A 27,498-nucleotide genomic window follows, 5' to 3' on the forward strand; every position below is an offset into this window, starting at 1 on the left:
TCTGGACTGCTAATCCCATCGACAAGGGTACTTGGAAACCTGCAGACAAATCTACTTTCTCTATCTGAGCTCCTGATGAATAAGTCTCCCTCACTGTTTGTAGTACTACAGTTCTGAAAGTGGCAGAGCCTAGAATTTACAAAGTACTCTTAAGAAAACCAGGCCAACAGTATGCCTGTGCCTCAAAAGTTAGCTTTATCTCCACAAGGAAACCACAGGATCAATCTACTTATTTACTTTATATGCAGACTACCACATCCCTCATTTCCAGATGGAACAACTAAACCCATGCACTTAAAGGTCCAGCTGAAATTTATTGGTGTCTTGAAAATTGAGGGGGAAAATCAATTTTTTCAGCTCATTTGGAATTTTTAAAACTTACTTCACTCTAGCTAGAGTGGAAGACGAAAAACACAGGGAGCCTTCCCAAACAACACTCCAGAGAGAAAAAAAAAGTTCTGGTTGGCTCTAAATCTTTCATCCCTTACAAAATCAAAACTTCCCGTACTGGTTTTGAAGACTTATATTTCCTATCACATACATAAAACCTTTCTTTTTCTTCTTTTGAAGGGAAAAGTCATTTCAAAATGGTAAAATACAAACTTTCTATTCTGAAAAGAATGAATAGAACAGAACATATTGTCCTTATCAGAAGGCTTTTTACGGTTTCTTTTTCTAAATTAGCTTCCCTTGAAGGCAACACAAGGGAATGCCTGGGCCTTAGCATTTGATAAATTTGTTGGAGAGGTGCAGTCTGACTGCTGGAGAATAGGCACAGGCCCACACCAACAATGAGCAGTTCGGGTTTTTCTCTGTAACCGAGCTGTAATGGTAAGCTCGGGATAATAATAATATGTGCCTGACTGGGATGCTGAGATTCATTAGCTGAAGTCTATAAAACACTCTGAAGATAAGTGGTACATATTATCATCCTGTAATTAGGTGGTAATTGAAAGATGCTGGATAAATATTATTAATCATTAATATTCATAGAAGTAGCACTTCTGAAAACGCTGCTGTAGCACCTGTTACAATCCTTGTGGGGGAACCATTCGCACTGCAACCTGAGATGCCCACATGCTGGTACACACACACTGCATCCCCAGAGCAGTGTGCTGCACTGCCAGCCAGAGTTGTGGTGACTGCCTCTGATCGCTGCTTCCCCTTCTGCAGCATCCTCTGAAGCACCAGGTCTGACAGGCAGCACAGCACAGGATGCACACACCTCCAGAAGGATCTCGTGCTTCACCAAGGCCAAGTGGCCATCCCTTATCCAGCTCCATCAATGGCTATTCTGATAGGTCTCCACTGGAATGTCCTTATTCAACACCTATTGATGGGGATTTCCATCTTCTAAAGGTCCCAATCTTTCTCAGTAGGCATATTTCTGGATATTTTTTTCTAACATACAATACTAAATAATTCTTAGTGGATTTAGCCTGCTCATCACAAATCCACTTATTTTCTTCCTCATAGCAGTGGCCTTCTATGACTTCTGATATGCACAGTAATAGCTGAAAGTAGAACATTCTGACCTATTTCACTTCTTCAGGTGCTACCTTATTCCTGATTTAGCCACTGGTTTACATAATGGGAATTTGAGATTGATTCATTACATGACATGAAGGCCAGTGCTAAGTCCTTGTGATGGAGAACAAGGACATGAAGAAACTGCATTACAATTCACAGGATGCAATACTAAAAAGAAACATTTTCCCAACTCTTCAGAACTTTCTATTCTGGCATATCTAGAAAACATTCTGACCACATTGGGCAGAATAGAAGTACCTTCAAAAGGCAAGAATTTTCTACAGTTCTTCCTCAACAACAATCTAGTTTCTGTTCTCTAAGCAGAGAGGCTTGCAATACAGTTTTCCTTTTTGTTTGCTGTACTGTGTTGCAGTGTGTTATAATCACACTTCTTAAGCTGATTCAGAAAAGGCAGTCTTTCTATGCTATACTATACAGGACCAACTCCTCCAGCTCAATTAATATTTGGATTATTTGATGCAATTATAACCTGATATCAACAGTGTTCTGTTGTTATTTCCCTTTCCTGAAGCATCTTGATTCTTTCAGGCCTCATACAAACCATCCTACCTCACATCTTTTCCTAGCAAGTCATTCCTATGTGATTTCCCAGCAAACAGGCTCTAGTACAACAGAATCTAAAAATATGAACACCCTCATAAAATACCCAGAACTGCAGAGTTTAGAAAAGAAAATAAATCTTACATGTTCCTCTTCAAACTGGTCCCCACCAAATGCAGAGACACAGGGCTTGATACCTCCCGTTCCAAGGGCGATCAAAAACAGACCAACCATAGACAGGACCCTTCATGCAAGAACAAAAATAACACCATTGCAGAACCCTTCCACTGCTTAGGGGAACATTTTATTGTCACCCAACCATAATTCCTCTAGTATCACTGTCTCTTGCACATTGGCAGTGATGATGAGCCAGCTAACTGCAAACATTTACTTATTTATTTATCCTCATTTCTGCATTCAGCATAAGTCAATTAAAAAAAGTGTTTGTCAGTTTCTTGCTGTTTGGAGGCCCACTAAGTGTACCAGACATCAAAGATCCAAGGGACTATTTTTCATTCATCTGAGAACAAAAGGCTGCAGAAATCAATTGCGAAATGGAAAATTAAAACAAAAAAAAATCCTTTGCATGTAAGACTTCTGGTCTAGGTAAGCGAAGAAATTCTGTTTGAATTAGGCTCTTGGGTGCTTTCCACTTCCCAGCACTCCTCAAAATCCCACTGTTGATCCAAAAGATTATTGATTATTTCTGGGTGGAACAGGAGTGTCAAGACAGGTCAAATCGAGGATAAAAGAAAGCTGCTGTATAAACCAGATGTACTCCTGCCTGCATGCATATACTTTTAGTGCCAGGATCACCTCAGTAAAAACAGCATGGTTGTTTCAGAGATACCAGCTGGAAAACTACTCTGACATTCCTATCAGTTCAAAATCTAGAGGGCAAGAACGGTATTACCCTGCAAGTAACACATCATTCCTCTGTCACACATCAGAAAAATGTGTATTTGGGATTTAGTGTTCCCACGTACATGAGGGGACCTTGCTGAGCTGTATGGCTACGGCAATGAGAAAATGAGAGAGAAATGAGCCGGTGTGAGCAATCAGATGGAAGAGACCAAACTCCAGTAGCATAATGTAGCAGAGAAGCATGATCAGAAGTCTCTGTGTCAAAAGGTTCAGTCCTGGTGATGGTTCTGAGCTCTTCCTGGTGAACTCACACTCTAGACTTCCCCTCCAAACTGCTGGCCTGACAGGGGTGAAACAAGTGACAGTCCTGGGTAAACCACCTACCACTGCAACCTACAAAAATATTCAGCTTCAGCAGCTACTTACACATGAACTGCCTGGTTGCCTAGGGATGGAATGGCACCGACTGACTTTATCAGATGGCCGACCACATACACAATGGAGAGGTAGATGATTGTCCTGTGAGCAAAGCAAACAGCAGTGACTGAAGGTGCTGAGTGATGCACGATCTGAAAACAGAGTGTGTCTGTGTTTCCTGATATGAAAGGTCTATTTGGCAGATGCACAAGGAATAGTTTTGTCCATATCCCCAGTACTGCAGACAGCTATAACTTTTACGTCAACATTTAGCACACTGGAAAAAGGAGATAGGCAAATGGATTGAGATTAGGGAAGCATAGACACTACTTTCTTTGGGGAGATTGCTGGGCAGAATAAGCTAAATGTTCCACACTGCAAATAGATGAGTGCTCTTCAGGTCCAACTCAGTTTCCAGACTACTAATAACTGGCAGTTTGTAGCACGCACTTAACTGTGCTGGAAAGAATCTGTAGGGACTGTGGCTCGCTTTCAACCCACCTGATTACTACATCCAAATTAGGAGTGTGGTTTTCCTGTTACAAGACTGAATTGAATCTCAAGCACCTCTGGAGGACTGAGCTCATCTATCTGCTTCCCACATCTTGGCGAGTGTGAGCAGGAAATCTGACCAGGAGGGTCAGGCTTTTAAGTGCATTATATTGCTTCATCATCTTAAAGATTAAGATACATTTATGTATTTATGTGCAGACAAAATACTCACAGTAAAAATGGAAGAACTTGTTAGGAAAGAGATACTAGAAGAAGCCCTGTGATCTCCTCTAATCTGTTATCCTGTCCTTACTATTGGTTTAGCTATGGCAGCAAAAGCCACCATTTATAAAGACTAGGGGATTATTCCAAGAAAAATCTCTTGCCTAATGCACAAAAGTTTGCATAATGGTTTATTTTTTCACAACATCGCACTGCAAGATAGATATCCTCAAATAGCATTGAGTATTCTCAGGCAACTTCAAATAATGAAGTTAAAAAACAAACCAACTTTGTGTGCGTAGGTTTTTTCATTCAATAGGACAGGAAAATGACTAAGTTAAAGCACAAATTAAAAAAGGAATATTGATATCTCTTTAAGAGCTTTCTGCTACAAAGGCATATTGCAGCAGTTTTTTTCCATGTAGAGACTCACACTGCCAGATGTGCTTAGACCTATAGGGAAGGGTTCAGCTGCACTTCATCACTAACAGCAAGACACCTCAGGCAGCGAGCAGAAAGTGCCAAGGAAAGAATGTCCTGTGTACAGCTGCTCACCACCACTCTGGGACAGATGGTGGCCCTGCCCTGCAAATTATCAGCCTAAGGGATGACTCCCTAATTTTCTCAGGGAGATGTTAGCTGGTTTTATACTAAGGGAGATGATCTGACTGGACCCAGGTTACTCTGGGATAAAAATAGGTGTGTTCATGCATTCCCTATGCTGAGAAAGCATGTGAAGGTACAGTTAGTGACATTTCACCTGAAACTAGCAGATTCAGAGGATGATACTGCTTCCTTACCATCTTTGAATCCATCTCAGTGACCGAACCTGGCAAGCTGAGGGTTAACCACCCTATATCTTAGTTTTCTCAAGGTGCATGGGGAAGGAGGGTAGAGGAGCATTGTGCTCTGTGATTTAATTTATTGATTTGGATTGCATTGCCTATTGGCCATTGTGTGAAAGAGGAGCACATAACAGCATGAGCAAACACATTAGTTGTTCATCCATTTAGAGAAAAGCTGACCTTCACAAGTGTTTCTTTGCTGCATCCTGAGCTAGCTCAAAATCAGGAGCACAGGCAGCACTGAACCTCGTGCAGGCTGTGCAGTGTGTACAGATCCTGTCTGAATTACAGAAGCATCTACTTACTTGTATTTCCCCAACCACGAGTCTGCCATGATAGCTCCAATGACAGGTGTGAAATAACAGAGAGCAGAAAAGGCATGGTACACAGCAGTGGACAGATTCTCATCCCAGTGGAAGAAGCTTATGAAATACAGCGTCAGGACAGCTAAAAGGAAGCAAGCAAAACACATCAGATAATTGACGTGCTTCTCTGTGAGTAAACAGGAAGCTATATCACAGTGACAAGGAAAACAGGGATTTGCATACCAACTATGAGCGCTGCTGTGGAAAAATCTGTGCTTACAGATCTATTCCTCATAATCCCTGACACAGGAAAAGCTCAAATGAGGTATGTGAGTATCAGGCTTCCCTTGTTCATAAACATTTATGTTTAGCTGGAAAATATATTTTCTAGCTTATCACACCTGAGCCTGTAGTTCTGTTTATGCATAATTTCTATTTGCAGATTAGGTGCCTGTATGATTCAATTCTCAGACACAGAGAATGCACACAACTGAAAGATATCACACACTGGAAAACGAGGTTTGAGACTGAGAATGATACAAAAATTTAGATTGGAAGTGACGTTGGAGGTCTCTAGTACCAATTTCTGTTTAAAACAGGTCTAGCTTCAGCATCAGAGTCTGTTGTTCATGCCTAATATCCCAAAATACCAATTTACTTTTGAAAGACAATTGAGACCACATACAGCAGAACTCTGGAACACCAGGCCATCATGTACAGAAACACAAGGATGGGAAATTCTCTTCCCATGGGCCACGTACCTCTCATGCCATAATAGGAGAAGCGCTCGCAGAACTCATTCACCACAATGAAGGCAATGCTCAGGGGGTAGTTGGAACCACAGAGTTTCTAAAGGAAACAGAGCAGAACATATCAGCTTAGTGACAGCTTTCACCCCTGCAACACATCCACACAGCACCTGGGCAGCAGAGAGGAACCCAGTCTGAAACCCAGGTGTTCATAACTGCCTGGCTAGCCTGCAGCTTGAACTCAAGGAAGTGAGGAAACCTCACACCAATCCTTATTTTGGTTAGGGTTCCCTATGAATACACCTGGCAGACCCAGTAAGGAACAGTACAGGGACTCCAGCACTGCCAGCAGCCAACACCTGCCCTGCCCACAGCTCTAGAAACTCCTTTGGAAAGATCCTACTGCCTCTCTGCTGCAACAGAGATGCAGTAGATAACATCCCACTGAGATGCAAAAAACACCTTCAGATGCATTTTTATCTACACTTCACACAGAGCTACTGCTCTCCCCTGAAACTGCTGCCTTCCCCAACACCTAGAACATTGCTCCTTCCTCAGTGTCAATTGCCCTCAATCTCTGCACCTCAGTTACACCATCTTCATCACTGCATTCACTGCAGCAGAGCATCAGCCACAGCAGCTATTTTATATTCCAAGAATGCTGGCAGAGCTATGGATAATTCAATTTATTAAACAAAAATCAAACAAAAGAGCTATGCGCTTCTCAAACCTACCTGAGCCTGGCTACTTTTTTTATTGACATCAACTTCACTCCAACTACGATCTGCAGTTTCCAAGTGAAGTGCAAGGAATCTGAACAGCCAGGTCTTACATGACCTTGAGTGAGCCCCCGTCCCTCTGCTGCCCACAGCGGTCCCAGCTAAACAGCTGGGAGCTCCTGGAAGCTGCTTATCTCCACTGCCTCCCACGAGGAACAGCAAGATTTCACAGCTCTGCCAATTAGTGGGAAAGACTGGCTGGGCGTACATGGGGTGAGGGATGGGGGTGTAAGACTGTCATCTGCATTCACATCCAAGGTTTTAAACAGCCATGGCATGGACCAGTGGAGTGAGATGAACTCTTCGTATGCATTTCTGTACCTCGTGTCAGAAATAATGAATTCCTGTATTACTTCTCAGAGTCTCAAATGCAAATACAGATAAGAAGATAGATGTGTTTATTGAGGTTTATTCCACCACGAGACTTGAGTTTATTCAGATTCCCAAAGCAATGCCTCCTAGGTTAGATGACTAGCTAATCATGCTGTCTTGCTCAAGATTGTACAAGGACCACAGAAGAGAATAAACTGTTAGCTAAATAAAATAAAAACAAAAACAATAACAACACTGTGACTAAACCCATTTCCACTACCTAACCCAGCATCTGTGATATTTTTGTGATTTTTGAAATATTTTCCTCTCACTATTTATGGAATGCCTTATTATTAAGAAACCCTTGGATCCTTGGGCTTACTAGGATAAAAATGTAATCACCCATTACATTTACAGTTTGTGCTGAAGCTGTTGTGCTCAGCAGATGGCTACCAAGACAGAGTGGGCTCCCTTGGAAACTGCACTGAGAGCTCCCGCTTTTAGACCAGCCTGAAAAATGGCAGCATATATAAGCTGCAAATGCACAAACGCAGAATACTCTCCTCTAACAAGTTCTTAATAACATAGAGGAAAAGCCATAAGGAGGAAATAATGCTTCCTCTGGTTACTTTGTGGCATTTTTTGAACTGGGAAATAAAATGGCACAACAGGGATATTTTTCTTCCACTCTTTCCCAGACCTCACTATCAATACTTTGATATTTAATAGCAGTTGATGCAGATACAGAGTGGGACTCCACAAAGCCAAGGCAGCCAGTGTTGAGAACACTGCTGCCTGTACTCACCGCACAGTGCACAAGCCCTGCAGGATCTATCTGCATCAGTGGGAGGTACCACATGCCACACTATGACCTGGAGTGACAGAAACTCTGGCAGCAGCCCATTCTCAGCTATTCCTGCTCTGGGTTGGGCACCTCCAACAGATGAGTGCACAGAAGCAGGAAAAAGAGAGCAGGAGGAGGGACTTGACAGCTAAACCTGCCCCAGTGCCTGAGCCAGCACCTTAAGTAACTGCTTACAAAAGCTGAGCAAGGGACTAACAAGCAGGGACAATTTCATCTGGCCTGTACGCCGTGAGACGGCATCAGCGCACACAGAAACACTCAGGTGCTCTCTCTGCTTTATCACTGACCTGCATGGGGCCTGCCTGGACATCCAAAAGTGGGCAGCCTTCATTCATGGGAAGAGCCAGTTGCAGTATGCTCACTTTTGCAGAGGAGGACCTTGCTCAGCAGAAAGCCCCAGCTAAAGCAAAGAGGCTAAGCCTGGATTCATGAGCACACAGCTACACTGCTGTGCTTAGCTAACCACTGTAAGCCTGGGATGTGCAGGATTATGGAGCTCTTAGAAATACTGTGGAAGTTGACAGCCTGTCTTCAAGAAGAAAAAAAGAAAAAAAAGAGGTCATTTAAAGTGCCAGTGGCAGAGATGTTTGCTTGCACTTCTCCCTCTTGCTGATTAGCTGCAAAATAGGACTAAGATTTCAGAGGAGCTCTGAATACCCAATAGTTAATGCCTGCACAGTACTTAAAACAGTGAGCTTAATATCTGGCTTGCTAATGACATCACCGGCTGCAAGAGCAGTTATTACCATACTGTCCTGCGAATCAAAGCAGGTGCAAAACAAGCTTCTTTCTCACCAAAACCAATGTAGTGTACAGTATCTTAGTGTCAAGCCCTTAGCTGAAACAAGCCTGAAAACCTACACAAACATGAGCACTGCAAGGTACAAAAACATTGAATCTGGCTTAACTCACAGCCACTGATGTAAAGCTGAGGCTCTGGCACGCATGTCAGTGGCCTGTCCAAAGTCCCATCCCTCCTTCTGCTTAGCAGCACCTGGAGACCTGTCTCCATGGTCTCATCAAAGGAAGCAAATGCACAACCCAGCTCCCTCCTACCCAAGCATGACAGCCCCTTGCACTTCACAGAAGGAAGTCCTTTCTCAGAAGGAAAGGAGCATTCAAGAAAAAGGCAGCAATGAAAACCCTTACTCTTTTATTTTTTTCCAAGGATGCAAACAGTTCATTTTTTCACTTTAAGCTGCCCTTTCTTAACTTAATCAGGTTAGCGCAGGGATTTTTGCATGGAGTTGTTAAAGCTTATTTCAACCCTCTGCAAGAAAGGGTGTTTGTCTCTAGCCATAGCACAAAAGAGGAAAGAACAGAGAGATCCTGCAATGTTTAGAGCAAGCTGAGCAGAAAGGAAAGAAAACAAAATCAGCTGTAACACTCACCGGAGATTTTTTCTGAACAGGGAAATCTTTGGGGGGATCATCTCCTGCAGAAATAAAAGTGAACAAACTTTCCTTGGATTCGTTTCTCTGAAAAGTGTTCATCTCCCCTCTCGCCCCGTCTCCCACCATGCTCTGTGGCCGTGGTGAGTTGACTGGGAAGATTTCCAACCTCAGGCATGAAGTTTGATTCAGTTTGAGTTAACCCTAATTGAGCACATTTCTGCAGCCAAGGCAGAAAGGGGAGGGAGGTGCCATGAAGAAAGACAACAGCAGAACTCAGCAAGAGCTGGGGAGTGCAGCCTAAGCCTTCTGCAGGTTGGGGCTGTGAGCACTTTGTGGCACGGACCTCCTGTTTGCTTGGCATGCTCCCAGCTATCGCACATGCATCAGCCTAGCACAGCGCTGTATGCTGCACAGATGTGAGCTGAATAAAAATCCAGGGACCCAGAAACCTCTAGAACCTGCTGATTTAGGACCAAAGCATCATAGCATCAGTCCTTCCTCCACTGTGCTAATGTCAGGTTTATTCTGCAGGGGTCCCAGTCCACTGAAAAGCCACGTATTACCCCAAGTCATAACCACTGAAACTCATCACACGAAACCCTTAGACACTGGATGTCATGGTATTAAGTAATTTCTTTGCTGTCCAAGGACCAGAGTACATTTCCATACCAATTCCCTGGAACATCCTTGACTTTCCCTATGGGGCAACTTAATTCTGAGGGCACAGACAGCACCCAGAAGCCTCAAATCCCCTGTAATGTCTCCTTATATCCAAAAGGCCACCTCTGGGATGCCTATGATGCAAACGCTTTCTATGCTAGATATGTTGATGTCCCTCCTTCTGCCCTTCCCATGGGAATCCAGGGAGCTCCTTATCAGTATTCCCTGGTGATGGTTGCAATTAGAGCAAAATTCACAGCCTTCCCATTAACCATCCTCAGTGGCTGCAGCTCTGTGGTATTTTGCGTGCAGTTCAGGGTTTTTTCTTCCCCTTCCATTTGGCTTCTTTAAAAGGCAAATGTTCAAAGAATTTTCCCCAATATTCCTTCAATTTTTTGCCAGAAAAATCACAGATCATACCCAGGATCTGCAGTTGGTACAAGAGTCTCATAAACTGATCCCTAGCTCCAGCACCAAGTTGCTGCTAGTGCTTGTTACAATGGAGCCAGATTTGCAGTTGACAAAGTAGGAAAGAGGCATCTGCTCACACCACAGATCCTTAGTTTGCCTTCAGTTCTTGCTAACAAGACATGGAGAACATCTTTGTTAGGCCCGTTTCACAGGCAAGAATGACTTTAAAGTATATTCAAGGCTAAGAGTAACACAAAAAACAGACCGTGTGCAAGTTGGTCCTGCCTCCTGCACACCAAGCCAGCACATACTCCAGTCCTGTGAATCTGTTGCCACATTGAAAGCAGCAGAAATATTTCCAAGCCAGATGTCGGTCTCTCTTACTTGCCAAAACAACTGCAGCCAAGCCCCAGTAGGAGCCTGCTGTGTGAGCAGGGCAAACACAGCAAATTTTATCAAGGATTACACAAAAGCAAGACAGGAGAGGTTTCAGCATCCCTTGGGTGCAGGGCTCCCATGCTGATGCAACGAGATGCTTTAATATTACCTTTGGCGTCTGCTGCTATGCTTCCCTTGTGTGTACATAGCCCTGTGCTTTGCACTGGATAAATGATTTTTCTAATACTAGAATGAAAAAAATGTATCAGTCAGTGGAATTAACATGCTGCTTGTCAAATACAGCACAGAGATGTTTAGGCCATTATCTTTTGGAAGGTTTTCCCAGACAGAAAGGGAGAAAAAAAAGAATAAAAGCATCCGGTAATAAATGGTAAGTCACAGCAAACAGTGAGAATGAGTTAAGGAGAATATATCTGCAAGCAACTCAGATACAAGTTAAATAAAACTTGATAGTAGACCTGTGTGGCTGGGATGAGAATTGGGAAGGAATTGTACCACAAATGGAAATAAGGTGACACTTCTGAAGATGAGTATAAACAAACAGATCGAGTATGGAGCAATAGAGGCTGAAAAGCTACAGCACAAAATGAATTATAGCTAGCAGGGGACACAAAAGGCAATAAGAAAAGGTGTTAGAAATGCTGTAAATATTGGAGAAAGAGGAAGGAAAATGAAAGTCTTATTGAAACTAGAAAACGAGCAAACAAAGGCTGATCGAGAGAAGCCAGAGTAGTTGTGTTCTTTTTGTATGTCCTCACTAAAAGAAAAAAAAAGCCACAGTGTACAATATTTGGATCCTTCAGTTTTGCTCAAATCATTACAGACTGATCAAGTTCTCTTTCAAGCAGTGGATGCGATTTTTGAACCAACTTGTAAGGAACAGAGGTAGGACAAGCTTCACCACTGTCTTCAAAAAGGCAGGTGAGGCTTCATATAAAATATCCATCCAGTGGACAACAGGGAAATTCCTCTCAGGGTAGCTCACAATGCTGCTCCAACAATCCAGGAAGGTAGGAAACATGCAGGTTCCCAACTTCTCCACGAGCAAAGAGAACATCGGCACAGCCAGCAGGCTGCTTGCATTTGTGCCCAGAACTGGGATGGAGAATAGGGCATGAATTCAACATTTCTATGTGGGAGAAACCATCTTGTGGCTCTGGAATTATTAAGATGAAATTCAGGAAAGACTGCCAAATGCTACCCCAAGGGAAAAAGGCACAGAGATCAACTATTCTCCATTTTCATCATCAATAAGATGAGAAAAATAACTGACTTCAGTAGAGAAGATCTGGGGCCTCTTTTGGCCAAATTTCCCTTCTGCAAGGATGTGGGAGCACTGGCAGAAAAGTGGTGCAGCTGAGGCTGCAGAGTTCAGGCAATCCTTGATGTCTGATATTTAAGAACATATTAGGGACTTGCTCAATATGTCAGGTCCTGTCCCAGAGCAGGCAGACAGATCTGAAGGACTCTGAAGTTTGCTCTTCTGAATTTCCATGAAAAGCCTCTTTTAAACAACTTCAGCTGGTAAGCATGAAAGCAAGTACTGCTTTCTGTAAGATTTTCTTTTTTTCTCCGTTGTCATTCTTGCAAGTGGACAACCTGTAAGATGACCCATGCTTAAATGTAATACTCAGCTATCAGATGCCTTGCATAGCTGTAAGTTTCCATGAATACATTATTTTACAACTTTCAGTTCATCATTTAAATTTTTCAGATCCTTAAATCCACAGGAGGACAATCTGCATTTTTCTTTTGCATTTTCAATTCTTAGATTCTCACTGCTTTATGCTGCAGTGCTGTACACATTAATCTGTTCATACTCAACTGATCCATTCATTTATACCTGCATTCATCTTGCTGTTCAATTCCTTGATTTTCAGCTCAGCCACACTGGTCTCTTTCTAACAAGTCTTATTTTGAATTCACACACACTGGTCATACTTTTATAGTATTCTCACCATTTCTGTGTTTCTCTCCTCTTTCTTTTCCTAAGAAAAAGTTACGAGCATGCCAGGAACACTTCTAGTCCTGGTCTATCTTCAGATGGACAAGATAACCTCTCCAGACCACTTCTGGCTTCCTTTCTCCAATTCTTCCATTATAGAAAAGATCATAGCTTAACTTTTTTTAGATAGACCAAGACTGGCTGCCAATCACCCCAGACTCATCCCAAAATATTTAAAAAAAAAAAAAAAAAACAAAAAAAAACCCACAAAAAAACACAAACGTATCAGTTGATCAACAAAAAAAAAAAGATGCCAGAGGTCTTTAGTCCTGCCTCCTTGTTCTACTAGCCTGTTCACTAGCCCTTATGGACTCAAACCTATAAATGTATGTCAACCAACAACACTATCAAATACCTGGCTTGTCTTTAAGTGCCTTTTATCTGGTCACTAGTCAGCCTAAACACGTCAGAGAAACTTCTCATCCTTCCTGGTGTCTTTTAGCCCTCAGTTTAGCAAAAGGAATTTTAAGAAATTCTCTCACCAGCTTGGGCTTCTTTCACAGTTTGCAGCTCACTGTCTTCTGCCATTTCTTCTGCTTTGGGTGCACCAGATGAAGGCAGCTATGCTGTGCTTGAAGATGAACCTTGTCGAGCAGTCCTGGCTCTCTCTCACTCTGTTAATGTTTCACTTCACAGCAGCAGTCCTTTGGTCACCAATAAAATAGTTAAACTTTCATTTATTTTCAATCCCAAAGCCAAACAGAAGTCATTTCTGCTCATTCCAAAACATCACAAGGAATCCACCTTTGCACTTGAGTACAGCCTCTTACTGAGGCTGCATGGCATCCTTTGTGGATGTTCACAAGAAATCACATTGTGCTGCAGCTACATATCTTTCAATAACAGAAATTCTACTAGACAAAAACAGGGACTGGGCCTGTGATGAGACAGGACCTATAGCTGGCAATAAAACCAGACAGATTTGTGAGTCTGTACACCAGCTACAGAACTGGCCTGAACTCTGCACATCTGTTAGCAGTTAACACTGTGAGAAGACACGAGGTTTCATGAGATACTGGCTTCAGTTACTGGTTCCTCACATGTCATATGGGAATGCAGACATAACATGGATGTGCTGCTCTCCCAACTTCTTCTTCACCTTAGAGCCATGAGATGACTGGAGGACCCAGGTTCTTTTCTGGCTTGTGTCTGTTGTTTACCCCTTTCTGCGTTCCCCCTATAATGTCCCCTGAACTGCTGTGACGTCCTTTCAGAAAGGCTCTAAGGCATTTTCCTATCAGGAAAAGCCTTGGATGTATTCTGCAGGTAAATGTCACTGTGAGCCACTGCTCTAACCTTTCCAATCTTGCAATTCTGTAACTTTATAGCTACCAAAGAGCAGGCTTTTCACACAAGATACATAAAAGTACATGTAGATGGTAAGAAGGATTTAAATCCAGAGTGTGAGATGCGTGGCCAAAATCTAGGGAGCATTAGTCAAATTATGAGTAGATGTACACAGTACAGCAAAGACAGCAGCATTAAACTCTGGGCAAGCATTGAGAAAAACAGGCAGAAAGGAGGAATGAGCACTATAGGCCACATAATGAAATAGAGATGAAAAGACAGAAAGAGAACAGGAAAAATCTTGGAAATGCTTGTGGCTTCTGTTACAAGATTGGTGGGAGGGGAAACACATCAGGAAAGGGCTTTCCCTTTTAAAGGACTTCTAAAGAGACTGTTATAGCATGTAAAAATCAGGATATTTCTCTTCATTTACAGGGAATATTCAAGCAAAACACAGAATTGAAGAAAATCCAGAGCAAAGTACAACCATAAATTTAAATTCATTTCTAGGCTCTCAGGATGGAAACATCACAAAATTGCTGCAAATATTGGAAGCTGGCTCCAGAACAAGACTTGTGGTCTTTTGGAACAGAGCGCTGATTAATAGTAAGTGCCAAGGAAGGATATACTTTACATAGAAAACCAGGAATAATTTAACTATTCAAGTTGTCAGTACGGAGAGAGCCTAAGTGACCTCTTGAATTCCTTTCCAACCATTTCCCCCTTGCAATTCCAAGTTGTATTTGACACCATGATGTAAGGCACCGTGCCCTGACTCCCAGCTGACCAGCAGCATTGATTTCTGGAGGTTCAAAACAGAGGAAACGGACACTGAGGTGCCCCAGCCAGTGTGGACCCATGGGCACACATCCAATCCCTGGGACATTTGTATTCTCTGTCCTTCCTGCTTGGCCTTCATCTCCCTCTTTAGCTATTTAAAGCATTTTAAGAATGCAGCTCATGTCTTAGAGGCAGTCCCTTATTAAAACAATACCTAGTTTTATTGTTCACATAGGTATGTAAAGTCTGGGAAAAAAGAAATCAAGAAAAGGAGCACCAAGATAGGCATTAAAGGGAACATGAGCTCACCCTCTAACATCCTACTCAGTGCTGTTTGGCTTGTGAGAATACTGAATTCTGAATGGCTTTCTTAATGCCCCTAATAATGCCCCTAACGCTAGGCTCTCACATACCCACCACCACAGCTGACTAGCTCTGGCGTAACTCCAGCTCTTTGATTAAAACCTGGCACTAGAAGAATCCATAGGTTTACCCAGTCCACTTGCCTGAGGCTGGATCATCCATCCCCTTCATGAAGTGAGAAGCTAGGAGGTCACTGCAGCTGGAAGAAAGATGGATGTGGCGTGGCAGAGCTTTGGAAAAGCACTTGGTGGCTGTTTGGTGAACATTTTCTCCCTGGTGGTAGTGGTAGCAGGTTCTTACTGCTGTAGGTCTCAGGGCATTTCACTGAGCAGATGTCACTATTTCCTCTTCAGAGATCAGCAAAGGAGGGGGAAAAAATGTCCTGATGAAGGCAGACTCTGCTGAAAATTCACGTGTGCCAGATCAGCAGCCTATCCATCAAGCTGCCCTGCCTTTAGTATTATCACAGCAAAGACTGAAAAACAATTGCACACAGCATCTCAGCCATCTGTAGTCTGTTCCAGCCTCTGGGACAGATACTGCCTTGGGAACAGCCCTTTTCACACTGACCTGGTGGTCTCATACCATCTTCTATCCCATTCTGTGCAAACAGCTGCTTTCACTCTCGTTTCTCCTTCAGCAAGAGACAGCCAGCAGCAAGAAATGCAGGAATCCTGCAACTCCTCCATCCCTCACAGCCAGTTCTCAGAGATGCCCAGCTCTGGGGTCTGCTGGACAGCAAAGGAGGGTTCACAGCTCCTGGATGTAGCAGCAGGACGCTGGGATTCACTTCTGATCCTGCTACGCATCAGTCACCTTGAGCTAGCCTTAGCTCTACTGGCCATAAAATGAGAAACAAGCAGAACTAATCTCCCATACATATGGAGGGAACACTTTCAATCATTAATCTGGCCATACAACTAGGAGAATCTCAGGGCAGGCTCTAATTATAGCTTTTCCAGTTTTGTTTTTCATGCACCAACAATAAACAGCCTGATTATTTCCATTCCTTGCAAACTTCTTTGTGTCAGGACACATAATACACTGCACAATTTCAAATCTTTGCCATCACAGAAAGGTTACTCTCACCATTTCTCAGCACAGCAGATTTTTTTTTACTAGAGCTTAAGTTAGATTGCTGTTGCATAATCAGTGTTTCATTAGGGCAAGCTGCCAGGTCAGGCAACATGTAAATCCCTAAAATATCTCTGCCCTGATAGAAATCCCGATCTAATCCAGAGAGATCCCAGCTCTGCATCAGCAGCCACTCCCAGATGCGAGTGCAGATAGACATGTTACAACCTTCTGCATTCCTGGGACTGTCATTGCTGCGAGACTTTAATAAGATCCTCCTGGACCAGCTCCCACTTTTGCTACACCCAGGGCCAGGCAGATCAGGGGCTCATCCAAGATCTATTAACTCTGGTTCCCTACACTTTCATAGTGAGCTTGTGGTGACATCCATTCTTTTCTGCCTCCCCGTGCAGGGATCGCTTTGTCACATGGGGAGAGCCAGCAGCTCCAGCAGGAAGAGTAGCTGCGTGGGTTTTCCCTATATCAAAATCCCAAGGGGGAAAGGCATAAAATTAGAGACTTTTCCTCCTTTAAAAAAAAAAAATTAATAAATAAAAAACTGGTCTGAACATACAGTCTGAACTGACAGTCTGTAGCACAATTTATTTTCTCCTGACTATGCTGTGCCCAGGGAGGTCTGCTCTCCACTGGCATTTCGGGCAAATCCCCTCGGATTGCAGAGGAGAAAGGTTATACTCACATAAAAGGAGGAGTTCATAAGTTCCCCTTTCTTACACAAACAGCACCCCTGAACAAAGGCACGCTTTTCTCATGGGCAACTGCAAAGCAGAGCCGCAGGAAAGCAGCCAGAAGCACATCCCACCAGCAGGCAGTGGCACATGGTATTTGTCCTGCACCCACAGCCTAGATGCTGCAAGCCATTAGAGCTATGCAACTGCAGGCTCAGCACAAGTCCTGCTCCAGCAGCAGGAGGTCTGATGAATCTATTTAAGGACACTTTCACTCATCAGGCTACTACGGTCATCTTCAGGCCCCTTTGCTTTACCAACCTGTTTCTCAGCAGTTCCTCACGCACTGTAAGGATACAAACCCTCCACAGATTTCCTTTATCTTCCTGTGGTGTACTTGTTAGATACTGATTGGTCCTTCTTTACATTTATTACTCACCAGCAGCCATTCACACCTGCGTTAGAGTTGGAGCAAAATGCCCACACCTGGCAGCCCCAGCTGACAATATGGGTTTCCACCACCTCTCACACCTGTGCTGTTCAGTATTCAGCTTTAGGTCTATCCAAGAGCTTCTGCACAGTCTTCACTAAACAGAACGGACCACACTGGTATTCAGTGACAGAGAAATCCATTAGTGCCAACATTTGTTAGCTTTAATAAAGCCATGATGAAAAAAGCAGTCACCTTTTACGTGGCCTTTGGCTACGTCTAGGATACAAGAGAAGATCTGGCAGTGCCAGTCCTATGAGATGCAGGGGGCCACACAGGAGGTTTGTAGTCAGTTGACTTCAAAGAACCTCAGAGTGCTCAGCAACCCACAAGAGGAGCTTTGTTTATAAAAACAATCGTTCTCAGAAGCAAAGTGTACACAGCACTTTTTCTCCATCTCTCATGCAGTTTTACCTCCAACAATCAATCACAAAATAGACTCAACACAGAATGCCTTGGCATATTTCTTTGTCGCATAAACTCAGATTCATATTCATTCTCTCCAAGATAAAGACATCTAGAAGTAATTTGAGGCAATAAAAGCAATTTTCAGCATTACTGACACTTCCCATTGTTAACAAACAGATGATCTAATAACGGTGAAGCCAGAGGAATAATTCTGCTCTTATACTAGATCTGATTGACTAGACATGACAGATGGTGCTTTTATTACTTTCTGTCTTTATGCCATTCTAAGAGAGGTCTCATCTAATGCAGCCCAGGCTGTGTTTTGAGTCTTAACCTCACAGATAAGCAAACCCTGTTTCATCAGGTTAATGGATCCTTACTAGATTCAGGAAGGCAATTTTCCTAAAAGTTATTCTAATCAAGTACTCAGAGCCCAAATTGTGCTAGCTGAATGACTGCCAGCAACAGTTAAAGCTTTCAACTAAAGACTAGATTTATTTTCAAAGATGGAAAACAAGTTATTATTATTATTACAGAACCAATTCTATCCTGCATTCAGCGACTTCTCAAACACTGGCTTTTACTGCAATTAGATAATTAAAGATAAAAGTAAAGTTAATACAACTTCCCTCTCAGTTGTTTTATTCAATAGTAGACAGGATAGGAAAATTATGGAGATAAACGGCCTGCTGTCTATTGATACCCACTCAATTAACTGCCCCTAAGGTAACAGCAGCTGACCCTAATCAGCACAGACTCCTTCAAAGAGAGACTCTAAGCTGTCTTCCTCCATCAGCCTCCAACCTGAAGGCTGTCAGCCTAAGTGTCTTAGCCAACAGGATAAGGGTGGCTACGATCATGCACCTCTAAAAGAAAAGCTGTAAAGAAAAACTCATACCTTGAGGGTGTCCCCTGCAATTCCCATCAGCCAGCATGGCCTCTAGCTCCATGAGCACAGTTTGGTGCTAGAGCTGCCCTGTTGCACAGTGACAGCTCACACAGAGACAGGTCATAGTGTCCTGCTTTCTTGGCTCTTGGTTGTTTCAGGCAGAAACCCTGCTAGGTGCGGGGCTGTGCAGTCCGCCTGAGGGAGCAGATGGAAGGTCTGAGCTCTACTGCTATCTCTCAGCTATCACAAAACTGATTCAGGGATTAAGTCGAGGTAAGGACAAGGAAACACAACCACTACAAGGTCATGCAGCAAACAAACCACAGAGCCAAGACCTGGGACCAGAACTCCCAAATGCTTATCCAGCGCTTTTACTCCTCAATGCACAAACTGCCATTTTACACAACCTCACAAGCAGCTTTGGTCTCCCCAGCATCCCCTCAGTAGAGGATTTCCACTTCCAGAAATCATGGCTCCCCAGCCAGCAGTGCTGGTGGAGGTTACAGGCCAAGCACTGAGCTACTTGACACCAGAAATTTTTGTTCGCCATTTTCAGAGCAGCTGAGCTGTTGACCTAACAGCTCTGCCAAAGTTATTGATGCCTCAAATGAAATGATCGTTCTCAATGATTTTTATCTACCAGCCACCAGATTTTTAGAGTTAAGTCAGGCAGAGGATTACGTTGTAATTTCAAGGCAGGCATCTTTAGAACAGTGATTATTCTACAGGAACGATAAAAATGCTGGAGAATGCATTAACTCTTTCCTTCCTCAGAAGGACTACGAGGTTGTCAGGCTGTAATACAGTGGGAAATCTGTAAACACGTATTCTTCCCCTTTCTGACACAAATCAGAAGTGGTGTGGTTGTGATCATAAGCATGCACTCACACTTCACTCACAGTCTTCCTTATCTACCTCATACTGAGTTGCTTCCACAGCTCTTTCTGTTGCACTTAAAGATATTTCTTTTTTTTTTTTTTTTATGTCCCTAAAATTCAAAGAGGTATGGCAAGTTTTATCCATGCCTTGGAGCAGCGGCTGCAACAACTTTCTGCTTAGCTTTGGCTAGGACTGCAGTGCACAGGAGGATTCCATGCAAAGAGGGGCATTTGAAAGCAAGGCAGCAACAGCCTCACAGGACTTCTACCATTGTCCTCAACAGAAATCCCATAAGATGAGTCATTCTGACATTACAGAGCTCATTTTGAGGCAAAATTTCTGATAAAAATTGTTGAGTTTCGTTGTGTTTTTCTTACAGCCTCCAAGTTCCTCTGGATTGGAAAGGAAACACGGTCTGCTCTTGGCTTGGTTGCCAAGTGAGAAAGGAGTGGTTAAATTAGAGGCCTTCAGATCCTAAACCAAAGTCAATGTATGACTGGGCTAAGGCTCAAGGACTAAAAGCTCTCTCAAATGTCTCTGTTTTGGGTCCTTGCACATTGCCTGTCACCTCTGAAATGCACAGCACACTTCTGGAGGGGAAGCCTTTAAAAACTATTCTCTCATTTAATATCATTGCAGAGTTGATTACAGACACTTCTGAGTTCACAATAAGCACAGCTAGAAACTCTTCAGAGAAGGATCAACAGACAGAGGGGCATAACTTCGAAAACATCACTGTGTAGGCAGCATCTAGGGACAGCCCTGAAACTGTCCCCACAGTCAAACAATCCTGGAAGAAGTAGGCATTCATCTTTGTTAACTGCTGCTGGGAAAGAAGGCATCTGAGCAGCTGGAGGAAGAGATTAGCCTGATTTTTACCAAGTCTCATTTATAGAATCATAGAACCACCAACGCTGGAAGAATCACAGGATCACCCAATCCAACCATCCACTGATCACCAATACTTCTCACTAAACCATGTCCCTCAACACAACATTTGCTATACCAGTTTTTGTTTTGTTTTTAAATCACCAATGTACAGTGCCCCCGGGCCTGATTCAAAGCCCTGTAACTTGGGCCCACGAACATAAGCAAGATTCACTGCAATCCTGCTGCCGTTGTCTGGGAAGAGCTGACTCCAGCTGCTGTAGAGAGAACTGCTAATAGGCTCCGCAGCTATAGGATAAGCTGCCCCCATAGGTTTCTCATCACCTTTATTGAATGTTGGGTCAGACATCATGCACAGAAGTTTTTGTGATCAATGAACCCATGATACACTAGTTCTGCCCAAGGGCTTATTCACAGTTAATCCAAACATATTTGATTCATGAAACTGGTGGGAAATCTCCTCAGAACAGACTTTGCAGAGATTTCTGGCACTTTTTCTTTCAGCACTGGCTGAAAATAGAGCAGAAAGAGACTCCAGCCTCCTCCCAGTTATTCTGTCATATCTGGAGAGGGATGACTAATTCACAATAAATAAGAGTAGTTTCTTCATTTTCTGTCTTTTGTTGTTGTTGTTTTTCCACTTTCCCCTTTGTTTTTCAAAACCATATGTTAAGCAATTTCTGCAAAGAATTTCAGGTAGTTTGGCAGCACTAGCAATCTGCAATATGAGCAGGCGTGACAGGACACATAGGTTACAATACAGACTTCAAAGTCTTTCATCTGAATGAATACACACCACAGAAACAAGTTTGCAGTTCAGATTTGCACAAATCTCAATCTGAAGCACTTCATGGGTATTTTGGATTATTGCCTCAAAGCAGCCCATTTCCATAAATATTCTGCTCGTGGCATCCATATGCTTAAGCACTCCTCAGCCAGGAGATGTGGAAAGAACAGAACAGAATCGAAGCACATTACTTACAGAAATATCTGCAGCAGGGGATATCCATTATGGGAGAAGTGCAGCAGTCCAAGGCAAAAAATGAGTGCTAGAAACTGCTTCAAAATGTTGTTGAGGTGAATGTAAGGAACAAATACAAGGTTGTTTCTTCTTGTATCCACAGCAGCACTCACATACCCCTCTGACATGCAGAAAACAAATGGCAAAACAGGCTCTTGTCCCCACAGTAACATTGTTCTGTTTGTTGTCCCTGAAGGCTTTCAGTTAATCTTCACCTGTGGGTTTGGCCACAGAAATGTAGTGGTGAGCTTCCCTGCTCTGATTTCTGCATGCAAACTTAATGCTTTTTGAAAATCATTATTTAATTCATGATTTTCTTTAGGGGGTGTCTTTCATATTTTCTGCTCACTACCCTTGTAAGAGTAGAGCTACTGATAGGATCTCTTCCCAACCACCACACGCTTCAGAGCAGGCATCCTGTAGAAACGAATGATCCTACAGAGAGGACAAGCAGCTAAAAAAGGAGCTGTGATGCAGCTAGGCTTATCCAGTCCTCATCTCTCTGAGCCCTAAAGTTTCCTCTTTTTCACAGGTGCTGGCCAAATCTTCCATTCCCTGCTGGGGAATGAAAAGCATCTCAAGGAATTGGGCTGGATCAAACCGACTTTCCCACAGCACTCAAGCATCCCAAAGTTTCCAACATCTCCCTTTCTGTTCAGTCCAGAGAATGTAATTATTTCAGCCTCGGTGCTCAAGCTGCTAAACCACCTGTGGCATGTTAGTTATTAAATAAGGCTGACTGACAAACAGTGCACTGATTATTTTAGAGGAGATAAGCCAGACATACAAGCTGCTTGGGGCAGAGAAATTCCGAAGACTTGATATGGTGCTATGTGGTCCCTTGAGAGACTGACTCACCTCCCACCCATTTTTGTGAGCAACCAGGGCTAGAAGCAAGAGAAGCTGCTTTGCTTTGTCTGTGCAGCCAAACCTACAGTAAAATGGCTTGGTTGGAAGAATCTCTTTCTTGGGTGTTGACTATGAGGACAGCTGGGAATCCCAGGCTTCAAGGGTCTTCTATACACCTAGAAAAGTCAAGTGTGTTCAAGCTATGTGAGCTGCCCTTCACAGACTACTAGTTAGAATCAAAGCCACAAACATTGGGTGATGAGTGTGGAGCCCCTTAGAGAGCATGAGCTACATAAGGGAAGGAATTCAGGCACTGATGACTGTAGGCTGACCAAATAGAGGGAGGAAGAGAAGCAATATGGTGTGAGGGGTGCTCTGATTGCTTTGCCATAAGACGGTAGATAGAAATGTAAAAAGCTTTATAAATTATTCATTCAGCCTCAGAGTTCATGCACAGTAAGAAATCTGTAAAGGGAAACATGCTCCAAGCAAACAGCACCTCAGAAATGCTGAGGTAGTTCTCCTGCACATTAACATGTCAGGTCAGTGAAAACAAGACTGGACAATGCTTCAGTTTATAAAAAGGTCAAAACTATTTTCAGCCAGCTGCACTTGGCATACAGAGCAGCTCCAGCTCAGCACGTCTGCCCCCAGTGCTCCTTCCCTATGGGATTTTGGAACTGCTACTTTGGCCACAGTCAGTAAAAATAAACAAATCTGTATTTTTGAAAAGAGTTCTGTAAGAAAATTGCAGTAAGAAACTTCTGCAAGTCCAGAATAAACAGTCGACAGTTGGATTTAGTAGTTGCCACCAGAAATAAACACTGAGGAAGAACCACACAGGGCAACCAAGGATGGAAGAAATCATAAACTGGACCAAATAGAGAAGATCTTGCAGAGACACTGCAGTGGGAATAAAGGTGGGAAGGATGAGGCTGTAGGACTGGGCAATGAGCATGAGGCAGCATCCTCTGCCTCTGGGTTCTGCAAGACCACTGCCAGATGCTCACACTGCTCTGTTGTACCCCAATGCTGGGCACAGCCATGGCAAGAAGCAGGAGCCAGCTCAACCCAGCTGGGCTCTGTGCAGGTGAAACAAGGGGATCCTGTGAGGAAAGATGCAGCCCAGGCACCTTCCTCAAGTCCCTCACTTCACCAGAGTGAAAGATGGATCATTACGTATGAAAACAGAACATTTTGGTTGCAAAATAAACTCAGGGAGTCAACGGCTGCTGGAGCAAACAGCCTATTTCATGAGAATTTAGCAGGGGAATAATTTAATGGAGCTCAGATAAAAGGCAGTCACCTGGAACTCAGATTCAGAGGCAATTGCTTTTTTTTCTGAATTACTGGTTCGAAGGTTAAAGACGGAATATTCATCTGCACTTTTTTTTGCACATTTTCCCTGATCAGTGCACTAATGAACTCCAAACCATCCGAGGAAACTATTTCAGTCTCTCCCCCACCTTCCAAGGAACAAGTTCTTTATTAAAAACAAACAATTGATTTTCTTCCACGAGATCAGCATCTGCAAGTCTGGGTGCAAATTCAACCCCGGAACAAAGAGGGGGCAATTCCCACTGCACTGATTAGGAGCTGATCCTTCTCTAAAAAATCCCTAAGGCTTCTTGAATTAACTGTATTGACTTAAAGTGGGTTTAGCTTTAACTGAGTAATTGGTGAGCTTGGTTATAACTGGAAATGGCAGAGATTTCAGACATGGGGGGGGGGGGGGCTTTCTTTGCATCTCAGTGCAATCCTCCTCAGGTTGAACTGTTTAAACAATTACAGACATCATGATGACATCAGAACACATGCAAATAAGCATACATCCACGTTATGCCAGCCTTGAAGGAGGCACCATCCTGCTCATCCTGACTAGTGTTGGGTCACATACGGGGGTGAAGTTGTGACATGGCATACAGAACTGCAGAAAAGCACAAGCAGGCCCAGCTCTGTGTGCTAGGGACACAGAGTTGGAGCAAGGCCTAGCTAAAAAACATTACATCTTGCACGGAGCAAACAGATTTACCCTGGTGCTAAGCTGCTGGGTGGCTCACTCCCTTGTGTCTCACATTACTAGTACATCATTAGTAGCCACAAGAACCAGTGTGGGGAGAGACTTGGCTGATGGTAAATCTCAAGCACGCACACTTTCTTAAAGCCTTTTGTAGGGATATGGAACCAATTGCCAATGTATGAGTACTGTGAAATATGTGGATGTACATCTCTGCTTGATGTCTCACTATCAACTAATTTCTAGGTGCTTTACAAGGCCCCTTACTGTGATTTCCTGACTCAAACCAAAGACAGAATTGCCAGTGTTTAAAACTAGAAATAAGAAAAAACTGATTCTAGGGTTAATTTTATATCCCTAGGTAACCTCTTTGCCTCCACTTAGCATTCTAGAGATAAACTCCTGGACTTTGCAGCTCTGCGAAAGCCCTTTCTAATTGAATCAAGCAGATTTAGATTATATTGACTGATTTTTTAAGCTGGAAGTAGGGAATCGCTTAGACCAGTGAAAAATGAGGTCTTGCAGAGGAAAGGAACTGAGAAGATTGTCTCCATGTAAGCAAAGAGAGAGATATTAACATTTCAAAATTATTCAAACACTCTGTTTCAAAGCTTTTAGTTAAGTTATGGTTTTTAAATCTCTAAACACATATTAAAAGGTCACAATTGAAATAAAACACTTCAAAAAACAATGTGACTGACTCAAGCCATTTCTTTTAATATTTCAAAATGTAGACAGCTTGTTTTGCTTCAAGACGAAGATTTTCTAAATCTCAGACACACTGGTGAGGTGGGAACATCTCTGTGCCTCTAAGACCGTTACATTCAGATCTTCTAAGGCTGGAGAAAAGTGCCAACGCAGGCAGGGAGGGACGATACAGCTTTACATGGCTCATTGACCAGCCAGCACAGGAGCACAAGCTCTGGGGTTAATTTCACTGATAGGGAAGGGCAAAGCACAAAGTGATGGAGAGCTGCCACCTGCTCCATCTGACGACCTCCATTCAGTCAGCCCTCCTTCGCTACATGTTTGCCAGAGCAAACATCTTCACCAAGAAAGCCTGCACTGCTGAAACTGAGGCCACAGGGAGCCAAAATCTGCATCTGTGACAGATATCATGACTGACTCTGTCAGACACTGTGATGAAGAAGGCTGATTCAGTTTGACTCAAAAGCCACATCAGGGCAGAGCCATAGCTTACAGTGACTGAATCCCATCCCACAGTCATGCTGTCGGAGTGCTTGGTCCCTCACTCTTTACAACAGACTGCAGTGGTATAAAGATGTGCCAGATGCTGGTTCAGCCCCACTCATACAGAACAGATGACTCTGTCCATGCCAATGAAAGCTGTGGCAGATGCACTGGGTGGTTGCCTGAGGTAGCTGGTTTTGATATGCAAGCCAGAAAAGGACAGCAGATTTGCTCAAACCACAGGATAACCAAACACAGCTTAGCACAGTGAGCAGTTCCTCTTTGCCATCAAAGGCTGGACAGATGGCTGGACAGCAGCAAGACCCCATCACTTAACACTTTACTATAGGTCAAGTCACAAAGTGCTGTCTTGTTCAAAAGAGTCATCAATGGCAGAAGGCCCCCTGCCTGCTTCCAGGCTAAGGAAAGAGCTTAGGGACCACAGGCTCACACTGCACAGCTGTACTTAGCTTGTGAAAGCAGGTTATGCACATGGTATCTTCCTCTCTGTATTTCTGGCCCATGCCCTATCTTGGCAGGCAATAAGGAAGAAGGAAATATATTATGCAACAAACCAAGGCAAGACAAAAATGGGAAGGTAAAGGAAAGCCAAAATTAAGACAAAGGGTCAGCTTACACAGTACCAAAGCCAACCATACGCCTCAGAAAAGTAGAGAATATGAAAGGTCACAATTAGCTTTGTGATTTTCATGAAATAAATGTTCTTTGACTTCAAGGCATACAATAGATGATACAATAGATACCATACAAACAGGAGGGGAATCAACTCTTTGAGAGGGTTGATAACTGCAGGACAAGGGGAAATGGTTTTAAGTTGAGGGAGGGGAGATTTAGTTAGATGTCAGGGGGAAGTTCTTTACAGAGAGAGTGGTGAGGTGCTGGAACAGGCTGCCCAGAGGGGTTGTGGATGCCCCAACCCTAGAGGTGTTCAGGGCCAGACTGGATGGGGCCCTGGGCAGCGTGGTCTGGTATCAAATGTGGAGGTTGGTGGCCCTGCATGTGGCAGGGGGTTGGAGATTCATGACCCTTGAGATCCCTTCCAACCCTGGCCATTCTGTGATTCTGTGAATAGAAGTTCACTTCATTACAACTTCTGCTTCCAGCACACCCTTGAAGATTCTTTGTCCTAGAATGCTCTCTAGAACCATTGTAATGGAAACACACTATCAGCTGACAGCTGACTTTGCCTCTGTTCTTCAGCACACCAAAGGCTGTAGATACACAGCCCCTCCCTTCCCTTTTCAAGGTCATGGCCCATCCCTGTTGGCTGCCAAGGAGGTTTTTTGCCTAGGATTTGAATTTATACTACTCCAAGCTGTGTTAACAAAGAATTCTCTAGACTGACATACAAGACTTGACATATAAATTGTCTGAGATGTCACTGTATAGCCATCACTTGATATTCTGACATGACCCTCCAGCCCAAGGACCAGTCAACATAAACTGACTTTTTCTCATACTGTTACCCATTTAAAAAAAGGATTGAAGTTGGAATAATACAGTGTAATGCTTCCAGTCATACTGCACCATTTCCCTTCTCTTGCTTGAAAATTACAAACAACTTTCATAAGAGTTTACAAAAGAGCAGTCAGATGGGAAGGTGGTTTGAAAGACAGGGCAGCAACTCCTATTCAAGACAGGTCCACCTCAGGAACTCAGCTCCTGCATGCAGCCATGCACACAGCACAGCTGTCAGGTGGGACTGATGCATTGCACGTATCATTGAAACTGGTTTATGGGTGGTCTTGTTCTGCAAGAGGATGGCAAGGGACTGTTCAGCCATTAAATGAGCAGAAAGAATAATAATTAATATGTCTGGATGTTCTGCGGAACAGATTCTCC

At 43.4% G+C, this 27,498-nt stretch overlaps 1 protein-coding gene across 9 annotated transcripts in view; it reads right to left on the reverse strand.

Annotated features, from left to right (window-relative positions):
• The window catches only part of SLC15A2 (solute carrier family 15 member 2), a 42,960-nt gene extending 29,202 nt beyond the window's left edge, over positions 1-13,758 (reverse strand). For 2 of the 9 annotated variants that reach the window (XM_048953853.1, XM_048953852.1), the window contains exons 1-5: positions 9,333-9,977; positions 5,998-6,085; positions 5,237-5,378; positions 3,382-3,474; positions 2,236-2,335 (exon numbers count right to left, since the gene is read on the reverse strand). In XM_048953853.1, coding sequence (XP_048809810.1) covers positions 2,236-2,335; positions 3,382-3,474; positions 5,237-5,378; positions 5,998-6,085; positions 9,333-9,461 — 552 coding nt within the window. In that variant the 5' untranslated portion in view covers positions 9,462-9,977. Of the gene's footprint in view, positions 1-2,235; positions 2,336-3,381; positions 3,475-5,236; positions 5,379-5,997; positions 6,086-7,881; positions 7,951-8,228; positions 8,471-9,332; positions 9,978-13,292 lie in introns of those variants that run through there. The other 7 variants (XM_048953855.1, XM_048953857.1, XM_048953858.1 and 4 more) reach the window with 7 other exon arrangements.
• Between the last annotated feature and the right edge of the window lie 13,740 nt (positions 13,759-27,498).

This window comes from Lagopus muta, chromosome 8 (genome assembly GCF_023343835.1).
Source record: "Lagopus muta isolate bLagMut1 chromosome 8, bLagMut1 primary, whole genome shotgun sequence".
NCBI classification, from domain to species: domain Eukaryota; kingdom Metazoa; phylum Chordata; class Aves; order Galliformes; family Phasianidae; genus Lagopus; species Lagopus muta.